Genomic DNA, 15046 nt, shown 5'->3' with positions numbered 1-15046 from the left:
GAGGCAGCTCCATGACACGTGGGCACTAGAGCAGACACACTGGATCCAAGTCAGCACCAGCACGTACAGACTGTGTTGCTACAGGCAGTTTCCTAATCAGCCCCACTGAGCCTCACTTTTCTCATCTATAACACAGTCCCTGGCGTTTAGTAAGAATTCAACAAATAGTGGCTACTTACTGTTAATGTTATTCAACTATGCCTTAGAAATGACCCCTTATAAAGGTGAATATGACTTGCCCCAAGTTAGTAATAGTAAGGCCCCTAAGGTGGTCTGAGCAGAGACTCTCACCATTCCTCGCCTGGACCGCAACAATAACTCGCTAGATGGTCTCTATAACCACTGTTCAATTCATCTTCTACACTATAACCAAAATGGTCCCTTTTAGAAAACAAATTTGATTAAAATTCCCATGCTTAAAAATGTTGACTGATTCCCAGTGTTCAAGGGACTGCACTGGAGTTCAGAGGACTCCAGTGCTCAAAGGATGCAAACTCTTTAGCAGCTCATGAAGGGCCCTTCACAATTTGGCCCTAACCCGTCTTTTGAATGCTATCTCCACCCACCATCCCAAAGAATGCTATGCTTAAGCTGTTTACGACCTCTACCTTCCTCCAAAATTGCTGTGCTCTCTCACCCCTCTATGCCTTGGTCCTGGTTATCCCTCTGTCAAAAACATTCACTGCCTTCAACTGGACAGCTCCATCACCCAGGACTCAGGCCAGCGTTCTGTCCGTTGAAGCTTCCACAGCTCCTGCAGGCTCAGTCACTGCCCTAATCCATTGTTCTACCCATGACTCCCTGACTCTATTGTTGCAGGGTAGGGGCTGCTTCTCTTTCATCTTTCTGTACACATGGCCTCGTTCAGTACCCATCATAGAGGCTGCTCACTAAATAGCTCTGGAATGAATGAGTGAATAAATTAACAAATGAAAAGATGGATGGTTAAATGCATTAACAAATAAAGAAACTAAGAGCTTCTAGGTCCCAGGTTGCTTCTCATTTCACTAAACCTGCCTTTGCTTGCATACTAATTGTTTTAGAAACAGATGAACACAGTTTTCACTCATGTATATGATGTCTCTTGAATTAGATTGGAAACTTCTAAAGGTCATGTGCACCTTCTCACTATGCTTTTCACTCTCTCAGACCCAGATATATCAGGGTTTGATAAAGTTTCTGAATGCTCTCTTTTGCAACATACTTGCACAACAAGTATTTTCTTCCTTGTTATGAGGGAAGTTCCTGCAAAGGTTTTATTTCAAAGAGAGTGTTGTAGTAAGATGTTATCCTAGTGCAGTCATGAAAAAGCAATAACCTCCTGATTTATTTTCTTGCTGACAGTAGAAGAAAAAACATTCAAGGTTCCATCTCTTTAGATGTTTAAATGAGTCTTTATTTTAGTGTTCAGAACGTTCAAAATGTATATTAGTTGCTTGTGTAAAACATGAAAATATGGGCTCAGTGGAAATGCTATTTTCAGTCTCTTTCATGTCCCTGTCAAACTTTCAGAAATACTTTTTAAAGGACCATACCTAATACATTAAGCTTGAATCTACTCTCCTAAGTGTTTAGAAAGTATTCAACCAAAGAGGGAGCTTCTAAGTACGAAACTTTCTTTTATTCCTGGTAACTGACAGAAGAGACAAAATTTGGCAAGAATATAAAGGCCAAGATTAAGGTCCTCCATAAACATGAGAATAAGCAGGTTCTCAGACACGCTGACTATCACACACCCTATCTATTGAATCTAGATCAATCGTTCTCAACCAAGAGGGACTGTGCCCTGCCAGGGGACATGTGATGACAGCTGAAGACATTTTGGTTATCACAACTGGGAGCTTGCTACTGGCATCTAGTGGATAAAAGCCAGGGATAGGGTTTCCCTGGTGGCGCAGTGGTTGAGAGTCCGCCTGCCGATGCAGGGGACGCGGGTTCGTGCCCCGGTCTGGGAGGATCCCACATGCCGCGGAGCGGCTGGGCCCGTGAGCCATGGCCGCTGGGCCTGTGCGTCCGGAGCCTGTGCTCCGCAACGGGAGAGGCCACAACAGTGAGAGGCCCACATAACGCAAAAAAAAAAAAAAAAAAAAAAAAAAAAAAGCCAGGGATAATGGTTCTAAACATCCCACAACGCACAGAACAACACCCCCATAATAAAGAATTATCTGGCCCCAAAGGTCAATAGTGCCAATTGGGAAAGCATGCCCTAGAATTATAGATTTCCTCATCACTGAGGCAAAACAGTAGAAGAAGATGCGTTCACATTCCTAATTACTCTCCCCTCCCTGCAAAACCTAGAATTAGGAGGAAATGAATTATGACGATATTTTCATAGTTCGGTACAAGAGAGCATTTGGAAGGAAACAGGAGAGGGAAAAACAGGGGGCATTTCAAGCAACTAAGTTCTTAGAAGGAAAACATATTTAAGACATTTTCATTTCCATTGTAGCAAATGTTAGCATCTGCAATGGGTTTTAACTCTCCAGGCAGATGGATAATTGGAACTAAAGTCAGACTACAAAGCCTACACCCACTCCAGGAGGAAAATTTCCCAAGAGCTAAATGAGTTTTAGGTACAAGACTTTCAGTGGCTTTAATAAACATAATAACTCTCATGGATGATTTTAAAGGGGATTAGAAAGCTGAAACCTGATGCATCTCCAAAAAAGCTAACCATTACAATGGATATTTTAATAGCAACAGGCAAATGGGAATATTCTAATTTCAAAGGGACAATTCAGAGGAAGCATATTCATTGGACTTCATGACAGACATAACAAGATGAGGAAAGATACCCAGGGAAGATTATTTTCCATTACCTCTACACCTATATTTGCATTGCATAATAATCTTTACTAAAATGAATACTGGTTATCTGCTTCCAAATGGAAAGATAAAAACAAAACTGTTCAAACTAAATATTTTAAGAATATACATGGGTGCCAGGTTTTTTGAAAAGACCTTTTAGTGGAGGCTACTACAATTAATTAGTTGAGACTTTGGCCAAACCATCTGTGAGTACTGCTGTCTTTCCTAATGTACAATTCTACAACAGCACAACACTGTTCTATATTCCTAAACATAGAGACCTCCAAACAAACTCCCCAGGGACGAATACTAACCACCAATCTGTGATAAAAATCTCTTCTTTTGCCTCTTCCATTGCATTCGCCACATCTTCAAAATATCCTTTGGCATTAACATACCTGAAAGACAAGTTTTCTGTTTCATTTTTTTAACAAAACAAACAAAAAGGAATCTATCGTATGGCAAAAGAGAAGATGGAAGCCACTGCCTAGAGTTTCTACAAAACCACCAGTTTAATTTGTATAACTGGAAACAAGGATTGAAAACAACACCTTCTGTCTGCTATGTAGGAAGTACAGTAAATAGACAGAAGTAGGCAACCTGATTCTTTTCTGCCGAGAGAATAACAAATTGATTGGTCTCATCATCGTATGGGGTCAGATGAATTCTCCCATCCTGTTGAACTCACACACAGTTGTTCTTCTGAGACTGAAAGCAGACCAGTTTCTAATCCATGGGTAGAAAAGCATGCTAAGCAGGATTTCATTTAAAAGAAATACCTGGCAAGTAAATTCTCTTTCTTAAATTATGGCTAATGACTTAAATAAACTTTCCATTTGCATCATTAAGAAAATGTATGAAGTTAACTTTTAAAATCAAACTTCAAAATCTAAAGCTAGCTATCTAAAGCTCTCTGTAAAAAATCATAAAAACAAAAAGTGGAAAACTAAGTGCTGCTCAGGTAGTCCTATAAAGAAAGACCCTTGTTAAGTATAATGCATAATATCTTTTCACAGCTTCAAAAATTGATTCTAGGTGAATTTAGGCCACTACAATATTAAATGCTATGACTACTGTGATAGTCTTAGAGCAAAAAGATCTTACCATTTAGCTAAAGTGTTCTCTTGGATAGCAGCATAAGACCCAAATCGATGATCTTTCAGAAAGTTGGGGCCATGTTTATGGATGAATTCTTCTATAGCCCCTCCCCACCACCGAGCATGTCTATAGCTGTTGCATTTTAAAATCAGTGTCCTTCAAAGAAAAGCAAAATGTGGAAAAGAATGGTCACTCTGTGTTCTTTCTCTTTAAACAATTTAAGAATTAAACATGTCCCATTTTGTTTTGTTACTGCAGCAAACATAAGTGGAAAATTTTAGGCAAAGAGCACCTTACCTATATCAGAAAAGTAGATTTTTCAAACGTTTTTGGCAGGATTTAAAACTATATTCAACATAGCGAAAACAAACCTTCAGGTTACTTATTCCTTCATTCACTTATGCAAACTTGTGTAAAGGCACTTATTACAGGCCTCGAGCTCTCTGTGCTAGACTGTGAGGTGGACAATGGAAGAGACATAAGGTGAGGTCCTACATCGAAGTGTTAGAGAGTTGTTGGCTCCTGTGGAGGACATTTCCCTTGGGACTGCCTGGTGTCCATTCCCTCAGCCTCCCTTCCCTACTCTGCATCCACCAAAGCCAACAAAATGGCATCTTCCAGCCCCTGATCTCAAAGATTGGTTCAGGGATGAGGACATTAGCCAATTCCACCCAACAAGTGAGAATAAATGCAAGGACTTGCTCAGAAATACCAGGAAGAGACTCTTTCCCTTCCACTGAACTTGGTTTGAGTGTAAGAGGCAGCCATCTTGCTACCACCAGGGGACCAGCCTGAGGATGGAGCAGATCTCAGGAGACAGAGCTGAGAAAGACCAGGAAAATACATCTCAATGACATAGCTAGAAGCTTGGAATCAGCCATGGTTAACGTGGCTTATTAGTTACTTCTGATGTAACCCAGATTGCACTGGATTTTTCTACTGCCAATGACTAAACTATCCTAAATGGTTACAGATTTATAAGTGCTGAAAAAAAATTCAGAGTAGGAGATCATAAAAAGTTATTACATGACAAATGTCAGAATTGGTGACTACCACCAAGAGGTGGAAGTAAGTTATCCAAATTTGAAATTCAGAGAAAACAAGGTGTTGGAGCCAGCGGTCTCCCTGCCATTTAGGGAGAAACCCACCTCAGTATAAAAGCCCTGTGAGTGAGGAGGGAGAGTTTGCCTTTGGGGGGAAATGCAATGATCCTGATGAGAAGCAGGGGAGGGGCTATATTCACAGACCACAGAATGATTATTTATAAAGATTAGGGATGTCCAAACATCCTAACATTGATGCTTGGCTTTTGTCTGGGGGGTGGCGAGGGGCGAGGTGAGACGTGGTGGCGCTGGGAGCAGTGAGGCATTCTCCATCTGCCGCCGCAGGGCTGACACAGGACTCTGCGGGCAGGTCAGGAGGGCATGGAAAGGGCCTGGGCTTGAGCCAACATGCTAGTACTACTCCAACTGAGTTGAAATGCCTCTGAAAACCAGTTATGAGCAACAGATATTGTAGAAGAGATAGTGACAAACAGCGGTCTTATCACAGGATGTGAGCCAGAGTGAAGAAGAAAAAAAATAACCATTCCAAACATGGAGATAGGAAGAAGAAAGGTGAAGAGGAATTTAAAAATGTGTGAGAAGGGATGGTGAAGAGAACCGTCTCCATAGAACTGAAAGGCTGTATTAGGGAGGGGTTGCTAATAAAGGCAGAGAGATAAAAGGCCTCAGGTTGTAAATGGAGGAACTTAGGCTTGTTTGATACAATGAGGAGGACCACTTACACCAGGGAGGAAGCAGATGAAACCTGGATCTGTATGGATTCATTTGGCAAGGGTGTGCAAGTGAGTGAGGATAGGAGATGGAGATAAGACGGCCAGTAAGTAACTGTTATAGCGACCAATGAGAATTGTGGCCTGATTTCCACGGTCCCCCAGAAAACAGGAAAGTACAGTACCAGGAGAGAGGTGGGGTGTTTTTTCTTTGATTGATTGTTTGTTTGTTGGCCGTGCCACGCGGCTTGTGGGATTTTTGTTCCCTGACCAGGTATTGAAGCTGGGCCCTGGGCAGTGAGAGCTGAGAGCACAGAGTCCTAACCCCTGGACCACCAGGGATTCCCAGGAGGGAGGTTATTGGCAGCACCACTACATTTCCAATAACCAATCCTGAACCTTCTATTGTCAGAGATCAGGAAGTTCAACACTTATTTTCACACACACAAACACACATGCAAACATATTACTAAGAGTAGCATATTTATATTATATATATATATATATATTTAATGTCAGTGTGTATAGAGAAATGTATATCTATAAGTATTTATATACATGAGGCTGAACTTTATAGAGACAGATGTATATATAAAGACACACATATATTGGATAACTACAGTCTTCCAGAAACAAACATTTATCAACACACACACACACTCGCTAATAAAATCTATAGTAAATGTACAGTTGAGTATCCTTCAAGGTATCTTTCTTAAAATCTGTATGTAAACAGAATTTTTCTAATCAAATCACTTTTTACATGTTTTGTTAATAAAAGGATATCAATTTATAAAGTAAAATTTTACTTTTTAAAAATATGAATTATTACTCATCTGTTTGGTAAATTGGTATTATTGTGTAGTCAATTTTGTTAAAATAGGCATATATTTTATTAAATCAGGGACGTAGCAACACATGGGATCATTTATTCTGACTGTGTACATATGTAATTTACATCTTAAAAATATACAAAAAGAAAAGTAGTTTCATCACTTCTGATTGAGAATGAGTTCTAAATAACAATTTTCTAACATCTAAATTATTTTACCATCTTCTTCACTTAAGGTTGGGAGAAAAACTCTGTTTTTAGAGAAATCTTTTAAAAATATTTCCAATTTGTACCTTGAAAGGTTATCAATTCGGAGTCCATATTTTGTCTCCGTCTCCTTCTTTCCCACCGTAACTCTGAATTCTTTATCTACCAGCAGGACGAAGGCAATAGCACCACTGTCTGGTTTCATATATAGTAAAAAGGAATCTTTTACTATCAACCACCTGTAAGAAGGAAATAAGTATTTTTAAAGTTGTACTGAATTACTGAAACAAAAAGAACAAATTATTATGACACATCTGAAGTAAACACTCTAGCAGACAGTAAACATAATTTTATTTTTTACACAAGGGATCTATTTTAAAAAAAATATGAAAACACTATAAAACAAAAAACAATAAAAAATCTTCCTATTATGTTTTTTTGAGAAGTACTGGCACCAAGCAATTCCAAACAATTCATTAGCTCTTTAAACACTAATAGCAAATCCTGGAAGAATGCCCCTGATATGGGCAGGCAGCGCTAATAGGATGCAAAGCAGGCGCCATAGTTGTTCGAAAAGTGGAATGGGTTGGTGTTTGCTAAAACAAACCACCATAAAAGAGGCCAATGAGCGGCTTCCGTGGTGGCGCAGTGTGGTTGAGAGTCCGCCTGCCGATGCAGGGGACACGGGTTCGTGCCCCGGTCCGGGAAGATCCCACATGCCGCGGAGCGGCTGGGCCCGTGAGCCATGGCCGCTGAGCCTGCGCGTCCGGAGTCTGTGCTCCGCAACGGGAGAGGCCACAACAGTGAGGGGCCCGTGTACCGCAAAAAAAAAAAAAAAAAAAAAAAGAGGCCAGTGAGTCTCTGGATAAGTAAAATCCCCCTTTCAAAAAAATCCAGTAAGCATCCAATAATCTACATATTGTTCATTTCAAATTATTGGTGGCTTTAAGGACCATTAATAAATGATGCTCAGTGGAACACGGTCTCTCAAAAGTATATCTGCATTCAATCAATATCTATTTAAGAGCCTCATGATGCAAAAGTACAGTGATAAACTGGGAGTTTGGGCAGAGGTAGAAACAACACAAAGATAAATCAGACATGTTCTCAAAGGAGCTTATTAGGCTAGTGGGGCATGATGACAATTCTAGGCTGAATGGATAGGTACTAGAGGAAAAAAGCGAAAAGTGATGTGTGTAAGGAGGAGGGAGTCCTTAGTTCTCACTAGGAGAATGAGCTAGTGGCATTCTCCCAAAGAGCTAGTGTCTGAGGGAGGCCAGGAAGAAGCCCATCACATAGAGCCCAAAGGGTTCAAGGTGTACATCCCGTATGGAGGGAAGTTAGCAAAGGCTCTAACGTGTGGGAATGCTGCCTGTATTGGAAGAAAGTTTGGGGAGGCTGGGGTTTCAGGAGGTGTAATATGAGAAAATGGACAGTGAAGGTAGGTGGGGTGGGCGTGGGGAACAGGCAAAGGCCACTTTGAGGAGGGTCTGAAGGCCATGCGAAGGAGGATGACTTTACATCATGGAACCAGTTTTTTCTAAACTTGCCTGATCATCAGAATCTCTTGAGATGCTCGTTAAAAAAACGGTAGATTCCTAGGCCCTACCACAGATCCATTAAAAAGGCCGGACAATCTGTGTTTCTAAAAAAACACCCAGATGGGGCTTCCCTGGTGGCGCAGTGGTTGAGAGTCTGCCTGCCGATGCAGGGGACACGGGTTCGTGCCCCGGTCCAGGAAGACCCCACATGCCGTGGAGCAGCTGGGCCCATGAGCCATGGCCGCCGAGCTTGCCCGTCCAGAGCCTGTGCTCTGCGACGGGAGAGGCCACAACAGTGAGAGGCCCGCGTACCACAAAAAAACCAAACCAAAACAAAACAAAACAAAACACCCAGATGCCTTTTAAATAAGGGAATCCTCCTGCCCTGGCAAGGCATTGGGACAATAAATCATGGGAACTATATTTTAGAAAGAAAGGTCTTAAGGATAAAGAAGGATGTCCTGTAGCAGGTTAGCAAGCTGCTGTAGTAACAGAGAACAGTGCTTCTCACCACTTCACTGTGAATATGCATCACCAGGGGATCCTGTTAAAATGCAGATTCTGATTCGGTAGGCCTGGGGCGGGGCCTGAGATTCTGCATTCTAACAAGACTCGAAGGGGATGCTGTGGTTAGGACCTCACCTTACGTAGTCAGGACGCAGATGATAGGCGTGACACTGACAGTGGCAAGAGCGAGAGAAAGGGTGGGACTGATTTGAAGTGAAAACAAATGGCAACTTTGTCAAGCTGCACCTAACAACATCATATCCACCTGAGACTGTATAGTGATCAAATGAATCGGTCTATAACTAAATAAAGTAACAATGGGAGTATTATATCACACACTAGGCAACGTAAAGCACATTATGAAGTAGGTAAGGCCAGATACCTGAACATAAATTAACTAATACTGTAAACGTAACATGTGAACTCAGCATTTAAAAGAAATGTATAACAAATCATTACTGAAATTGCTAACCACATTACATTTTAGTGGCTCTCTAATTTGCGATTTAATGTAGACAGATCTACATTGATTTCCACATGGTTTCATTTAATTCATTTGTTTTTTAATATATAGGCTGTCTCCTTTCCAATAAAAGGGCGTGGGATGGATTCAGGATAACACAGTAAAGGACATACATGTGCTATGGTTAATAAAAGGAAAAATATCAACGTCACAGAAAGCAAATACCTAACCACAACACTAATATAATTATGATGATGGCATGCCAATGTGGGTTTGAGCTTCCTGGTTTTTCCTTCTTTTTTTAATAAATTTATTTATTTATTTTTGGCTGCGTTGGGTCTTTGTTGCTGCACGCAGGCTTTCTCTAGTCACGGCGAACAGGGGCCATTCTTTGTTGCGGTGCATGGGCATCTCATTGCGGTGGCTTCTCTTGTTGCAGAGCATGGGCTCCAGGTGCGCAGGCTTCAGTAGTTGTGGCTCGCGGGCTATAGAGTGCAGGCTCAGTAGTTGTGCTACACGGGCTTAGTTGTTCTACGGCATGTGGGATCTTCCCGGACCAGGGCTCGAACCCATGTCCCTGCCCTGGCAGGCGGATTCTTAACCACTGTGCCACCAGGGAAGTCCCTTCCTGGTTTTTCTTATCAAATGAATAAATTAAGGAAATAAAGAGGTCGCCCACCAAAAAACTAAATTCCAAAGGAAGTTTCTCACTTGGAACCTAATAAGGCAATTGAACAATATTAATGGGTAACATTCTCAATAATTTTCAGCAAATGCAGAAATTTATGTTTTATAAGAATTCTCATAACTCTGCTCAATATAAATGCCAAGGCCATGATATCACATGGTAACTCAGGCATTCTGATGGGGCTGAGTTATGAGTCCAGACATGTAGCTGCCTGTTGATAAAGAGTTGGTCAAGGGTAAAAGAGAGTAGCTGGATCACATATCTGATAAAGGTCCTTCTTTAGCTACAGTCCCTTTTCCCAGCTTGACTTTCAATGCAAGATAGAGAGCAGACAGCAGGGCACAGGCCAGAGCACCGGTGTGCTATATTGCTGATGGGGAAGGAGCCACAGGCTTTGAAAACCACAGCTGGCAGGTTTGTCACACTGAGAAAGAAAGTCCAAGATGTGGCAGCCTGGAAATACAGAACAGTTTAGTAGCGACTGCTGGATTTTGAAAGTTGAAGGCCAAAGATAATGGTTTCCCTTTTGACAATGATGAGTTGCTCTCTACAACAGTCATTAGATATAAGGTGAATTGATGCCTGGCCTTTATTTAAAGCTCTTCTTAATTATGCCATTCATTAAACCTTTTCTGGTTTCTGCCCTTTCTCTCTTTGTCAACAGATGTTTTTCTTTAACAGGAGACTATGCATCAAGAAAGGAATCCATCAAGCAGCCTTCAGGGGGTCAGTCCCTGCTGCTCAGGGACTAAGCATCTGCCTTGAAGTCAGCCTCCCTGGGCTCCAATTCTGGTTTTGCCACTTGTGCACTTGTGTGAACTTGGGTAACTGAGCCTGAGGTCTAAATCCATAAAATGAGGACAACAATAATGCCCAGCTCATAAGTGTCTGTGAGGAATCACTGAGATGATTCATGGACATTGCTTAACACAATGCCTGGCACCAATATACATGAGCTTTTATGAGTACTCTTGTTCTAAACATAACGTGAGATTATGGTCTGTTCTAACAAGATGTGACCACCTGTGCTACTACTTGCCGTGTCATTAAGATACAGAGAGACCCACATGAGCCAGACATCACCTTCTCAGCCTCGTCTCCTCCCCTTCACTCCCACCACGGTGGTCGCACTGGTCCCGAGACTTGCTAAACTTGTTCTTTGGGCTTCCACGTTTGCTATTCCTCACCCAGAAATTATTTCTTCCAGATCCTCCCATGGGCAGTCCCTTCCTATCCACCAACCTTTGGTTTAAACATTCCTCCACAGGGAGGCTTTCCCGGGCTCCCATCCCACCCACTACTCCATCCTGTTTAGCTTCTTCATAGCCCTTATCACTATCTGGAACTATTTATGTCTGCTTGTTTATTGTCTCTCCTCCACTAGAAAATGAGAGCCTTGAGAGCAGGGAATGTGTGTCACGTCCACTGGTATCTTCCCAGGGCCGAGAGCAAGTCTTCAGGCAAAGCATTCCTTTTGCCTAAATAATGGCTGTACAAATGGGCCCCAGAGAGTAAATGAAATCATTTAGACACTGTCACTGTCTAAAAATTGTAATTCTTGGTATAGCACACAGTTCAGTAAAGTAAATGCTAAATGTGTTAAAAACTATTTATCTCTTTCTTTTAAGACATTATTTGAGATAAGAAACATCATCTAGTCCATCAATAGGATGTGCTGTTTAAGTAGATGTTTTAAATTGTGGGAAGAAATGTTTGCTGTGTTTGCCATTTTTTTTTCTTTCTACTTGTGCCTGAGACAAGGTCACTAAGAGACTTGACTGAAAGTTTGATTGCCTTGTTTGCCTTATGGCAATTTGTCAATATAGAATATATAAAGCAATCAGAATGGTTTCTTATGGATACAAAAATAACAAAGAGAGTTATGACCGAGTGTTGCCCTTAAAAGTAAACTCCCATTTAGACACCAATAGCCTTCTAGTGTGGGAAATTTTTGAAACAAATTTTGTCAGCTATACCTTATCATCTTTATTTGGTACTGACAGTTTATACCCCACGAATGTGACTCAGGAAATACTTATTCATATGGAACCAAGGCTTCAAGCTTCATGGAAAGATTTACACAACTTAAAATGATGACACATTTCATTCCTGGGAGGATCGTATCTTTTTAGATTGTCCTGGTTGAAGTCTGATATAATCCAGACTTTAAAAGTCGGGGAGGTGTATTTCCTTCATATAACAAAGTCTTCCCCCCCATCTTTTTGGGCTGCCCCTTCTCATAGAGGTTAAACTCAAACATCAGTTCCTTGGCTCCCAGAGCTAAAGTTGCCATCTGCGGTCCTCAAGTCCCTCATTATCCCATTGCCTTCTTTTTCCTTCAAAGCTCTGATCACCACTTGCGTTGATGTCGTTCACATTGCTTGTCAGCTTCTCCTGCCTGCGTTCCCCTCCAATAGAGCTCTGTGAGGGCAGGGGCCTTGTCTTGTTCACCACTGTTCTCACAGTGGCTAGAATACAGCCTGGCAAACATTAGGCACTCAATAAATGACAAAAGGGACCAGATCAAGGCTTCCATTTCTTTTTCTTTTTTTTTTTTTTTTTTTTTGCGGTACACGGGCCTCTCACTGTTGTGGCCTCTCCCGTTGTGGAGCACAGGCTCCGGACGCGCAGGCTCCGCGGCCATGGCTCACGGGCCCAGCCGCTCCGCGGCATGTGGGATCTTCCCGGACCGGGGCACGAACCCGTGTCCCCTGCATCGGCAGGCAGACTCTCAACCACTGCGCCACCAGGGAAGCCCAAGGCTTCCATTTCTTGGGTAGATGTCTTAGGTTGGGTTGCTCCATAAGTCAGCTCTGAGACAAGGATGTAAGTGAAAGAAGTTTGTAAAGGGACTTATTAGGGAGCTTAATAGGAAGCACAGGAAGGGAAGGACGGGAAGGAAGAGCAGGAAGGGAGCCATCAAGGATGTGTTTTCACGCACTTTCTGTGGGCAATTGGGCTGCATATCTGCTGGGGAACTCCAGGAGACGGTACAGAGCTTGCCGCAGAATCACCCCACCCGAGGGGTGAAAGGGCTGGACTCCCTCCAGCTCTTGGCTGAGGGCTGTTCCTGGGGGCTGCGAATGCTTCCAGCCTGCTCTGTTCAGAGCAAGACTTCAGTCAAAGTCTTGCAGTCTGAAATCCGTACTTGGCACTCAGCAGCAACCTTAGGCAAAGTTGGTGACTGAGGAGGAGTAGGCAGGAGGAATCTGTACCAGGGCCCCAGTGGGCTGGGAAGTTCTGCCTCCCAGAGAGGCATGATGTGGGGCAGAAAGCAAGGGCAGAAGCAGGCTGGCTTATACTCTGTTCCTCTCCTGGCTTGGCATTTGGTGTTCCCCTGGGTTTTGTACAATTGGGGGTGGGAAGATACTTCAAGTGGGAGTCTCTGAATACCCTGTGATGTTACTTATACCCCAAGTGTCCCTATATAAGTTACAGAAGTTTATTTGAGAGCAAATATTTTCTAGTCTATTGTTTCCCTGTTTATTTTAGTAAAAACATTTTTTGTAACACAGAAATTTTCCGTTTTCTCTAGCCAAATCTCTTGATCTTTTCCTTCTATCCTTTCAAAACTCAGAAAATAAGAGCTCAACTTAATGGTATTTTTTGCTGGCAGTGTATCTGAAATAAAGGTAGATTTAAAGGTGGATTCTAGTTATAAGTTCGTGTATTTTTAACCCACACATAGCTCAATTTCATTTTTACACATGAGTTCATATATCTTTTTCAAGGTTAGAGAAATAACATATAGTTCTTAATATTTTTCACAATTCCAGTAAATTATTATTGGAAAAAGTAGCTATCATCTATTATGTTCAAAACATTGTGATAAATGCTTTGAGGAACAGATAAGAATCAGATAAGAATACTGCTCCACAAGGAGTCTTTAGTCAGACAGGACATAGGTCTATATCACACTTACTATAATATACATTCTCACAGATATAACTAAAATTATCCCTGAACTCTGACCAGTTTTTATCTTTTTAGCTTATATTTTAATGTACAGCTACTCTGAATAATGCTGCTATGAACATTCACGTATAAGTTTTAATATAGACATATTTTTTCCATTCTCTTTGGAAATAGCTAGGAGTGGATTTGCTGGGGCATATGGTAACTGTATGTTTAACATTTTGAGGAACTACCGCACTGTTTTCCAAAGTGGGTGCATCATTTCACATGATGCACCAGCAATGTATGAGGGTTCCAATTTCTCTACATCCTTGTGAACACTTGCTATCGTCCATCTTTTTTTATCATAGCCATCCTAGTGGGTATGAAGTTGTATATCACTGTGGTTTTGATTTACATTACCCTAATGACTAGTGATGTTGAGCATATTTACTTGTGCTTATTGGCCACTATGTTCTTTGGCTGAGCAATTTTTTTTTTTTTTTTTTTTTTTTGCGGTACGCGGGCCTCTCACTGTTGTGGCCTCTCCCGTTGCGGAGCACAGGCTCCGGACGCGCAGGCTCAGCGGCCATGGCTCACGGGCCCAGCCGCTCCACGGCACGTGGGATCTTCCTGGACCGGGGCACGAACCTGTGTCCACTGCATCGGCAGGCAGACTCTCAACCACTGCGCCATCAGGGAAGACCAGGCTGAGCAATTTTTGAATTCTATGGCCCACTAGGTCTTTATGTATGTAATTGGCACACTCTGCTTACAAGTCCAAGTTTGAGTAGAATGTTTAAATAGAGCTGAAACCTGGAACTTAATTTAAAATTTGCTCTGCCATGACTTTCAAAGATTTATCACTGAAAACTAGTATATAAAAACTCCCTAAGTACTCAGTTTATTAAAACAAACACAGAAAACTCTCAGGTCCTACCTTCTGGACCACCGGTAGCAGGCCCTTCCCTGACCACAGCAGTTCAAGCCTGGTATTCTGTGTCCACCGGATCTTTTCATTATCATACCTTCTCTGAAAGAGACATCAAGTTAACCCATCATCTTCAAGCTTCCAGCTCACACTTCGCTGATACAGCCTCACAACTTAGGACTAAATATACCGTTTCATTCTCCCGTGTCTTTCCTCCCCAGTTTTCCCTCTTTCACTGTCAACTAGCTCAATGCTATGTTTACTAGGCTGAGTACTCCAGCAGCTAATCTTTTAAAGTACTCT

General features: G+C 42.0%; 1 protein-coding gene across 2 annotated transcripts in view; it reads right to left on the bottom strand.

Moving 5' to 3' along the window:
* Positions 1–15046, bottom strand: part of PLD1 (phospholipase D1) — a gene marked incomplete at its 5' end in the record, with an annotated part of 110745 nt that overhangs the window by 83731 nt on the left and 11968 nt on the right. For both annotated transcript variants that reach the window (XM_079705601.1, XM_079705602.1), the window contains 4 exons: positions 3123–3206; positions 3913–4062; positions 6806–6958; positions 14753–14845. In XM_079705601.1, coding sequence (XP_079561727.1) covers positions 3123–3206; positions 3913–4062; positions 6806–6958; positions 14753–14845 — 480 coding nt within the window. The remainder of the gene's footprint in view (positions 1–3122; positions 3207–3912; positions 4063–6805; positions 6959–14752; positions 14846–15046) is intronic.

The sequence above is a fragment of the Hyperoodon ampullatus genome, assembly GCF_949752795.1.
Source record: "Hyperoodon ampullatus genome assembly, chromosome: 5".
Lineage (NCBI taxonomy): Eukaryota > Metazoa > Chordata > Mammalia > Artiodactyla > Ziphiidae > Hyperoodon > Hyperoodon ampullatus.
The sequence above is the reverse complement of the archived record's forward strand: the minus strand, read 5'-3'. Positions and strand labels throughout refer to the sequence as shown.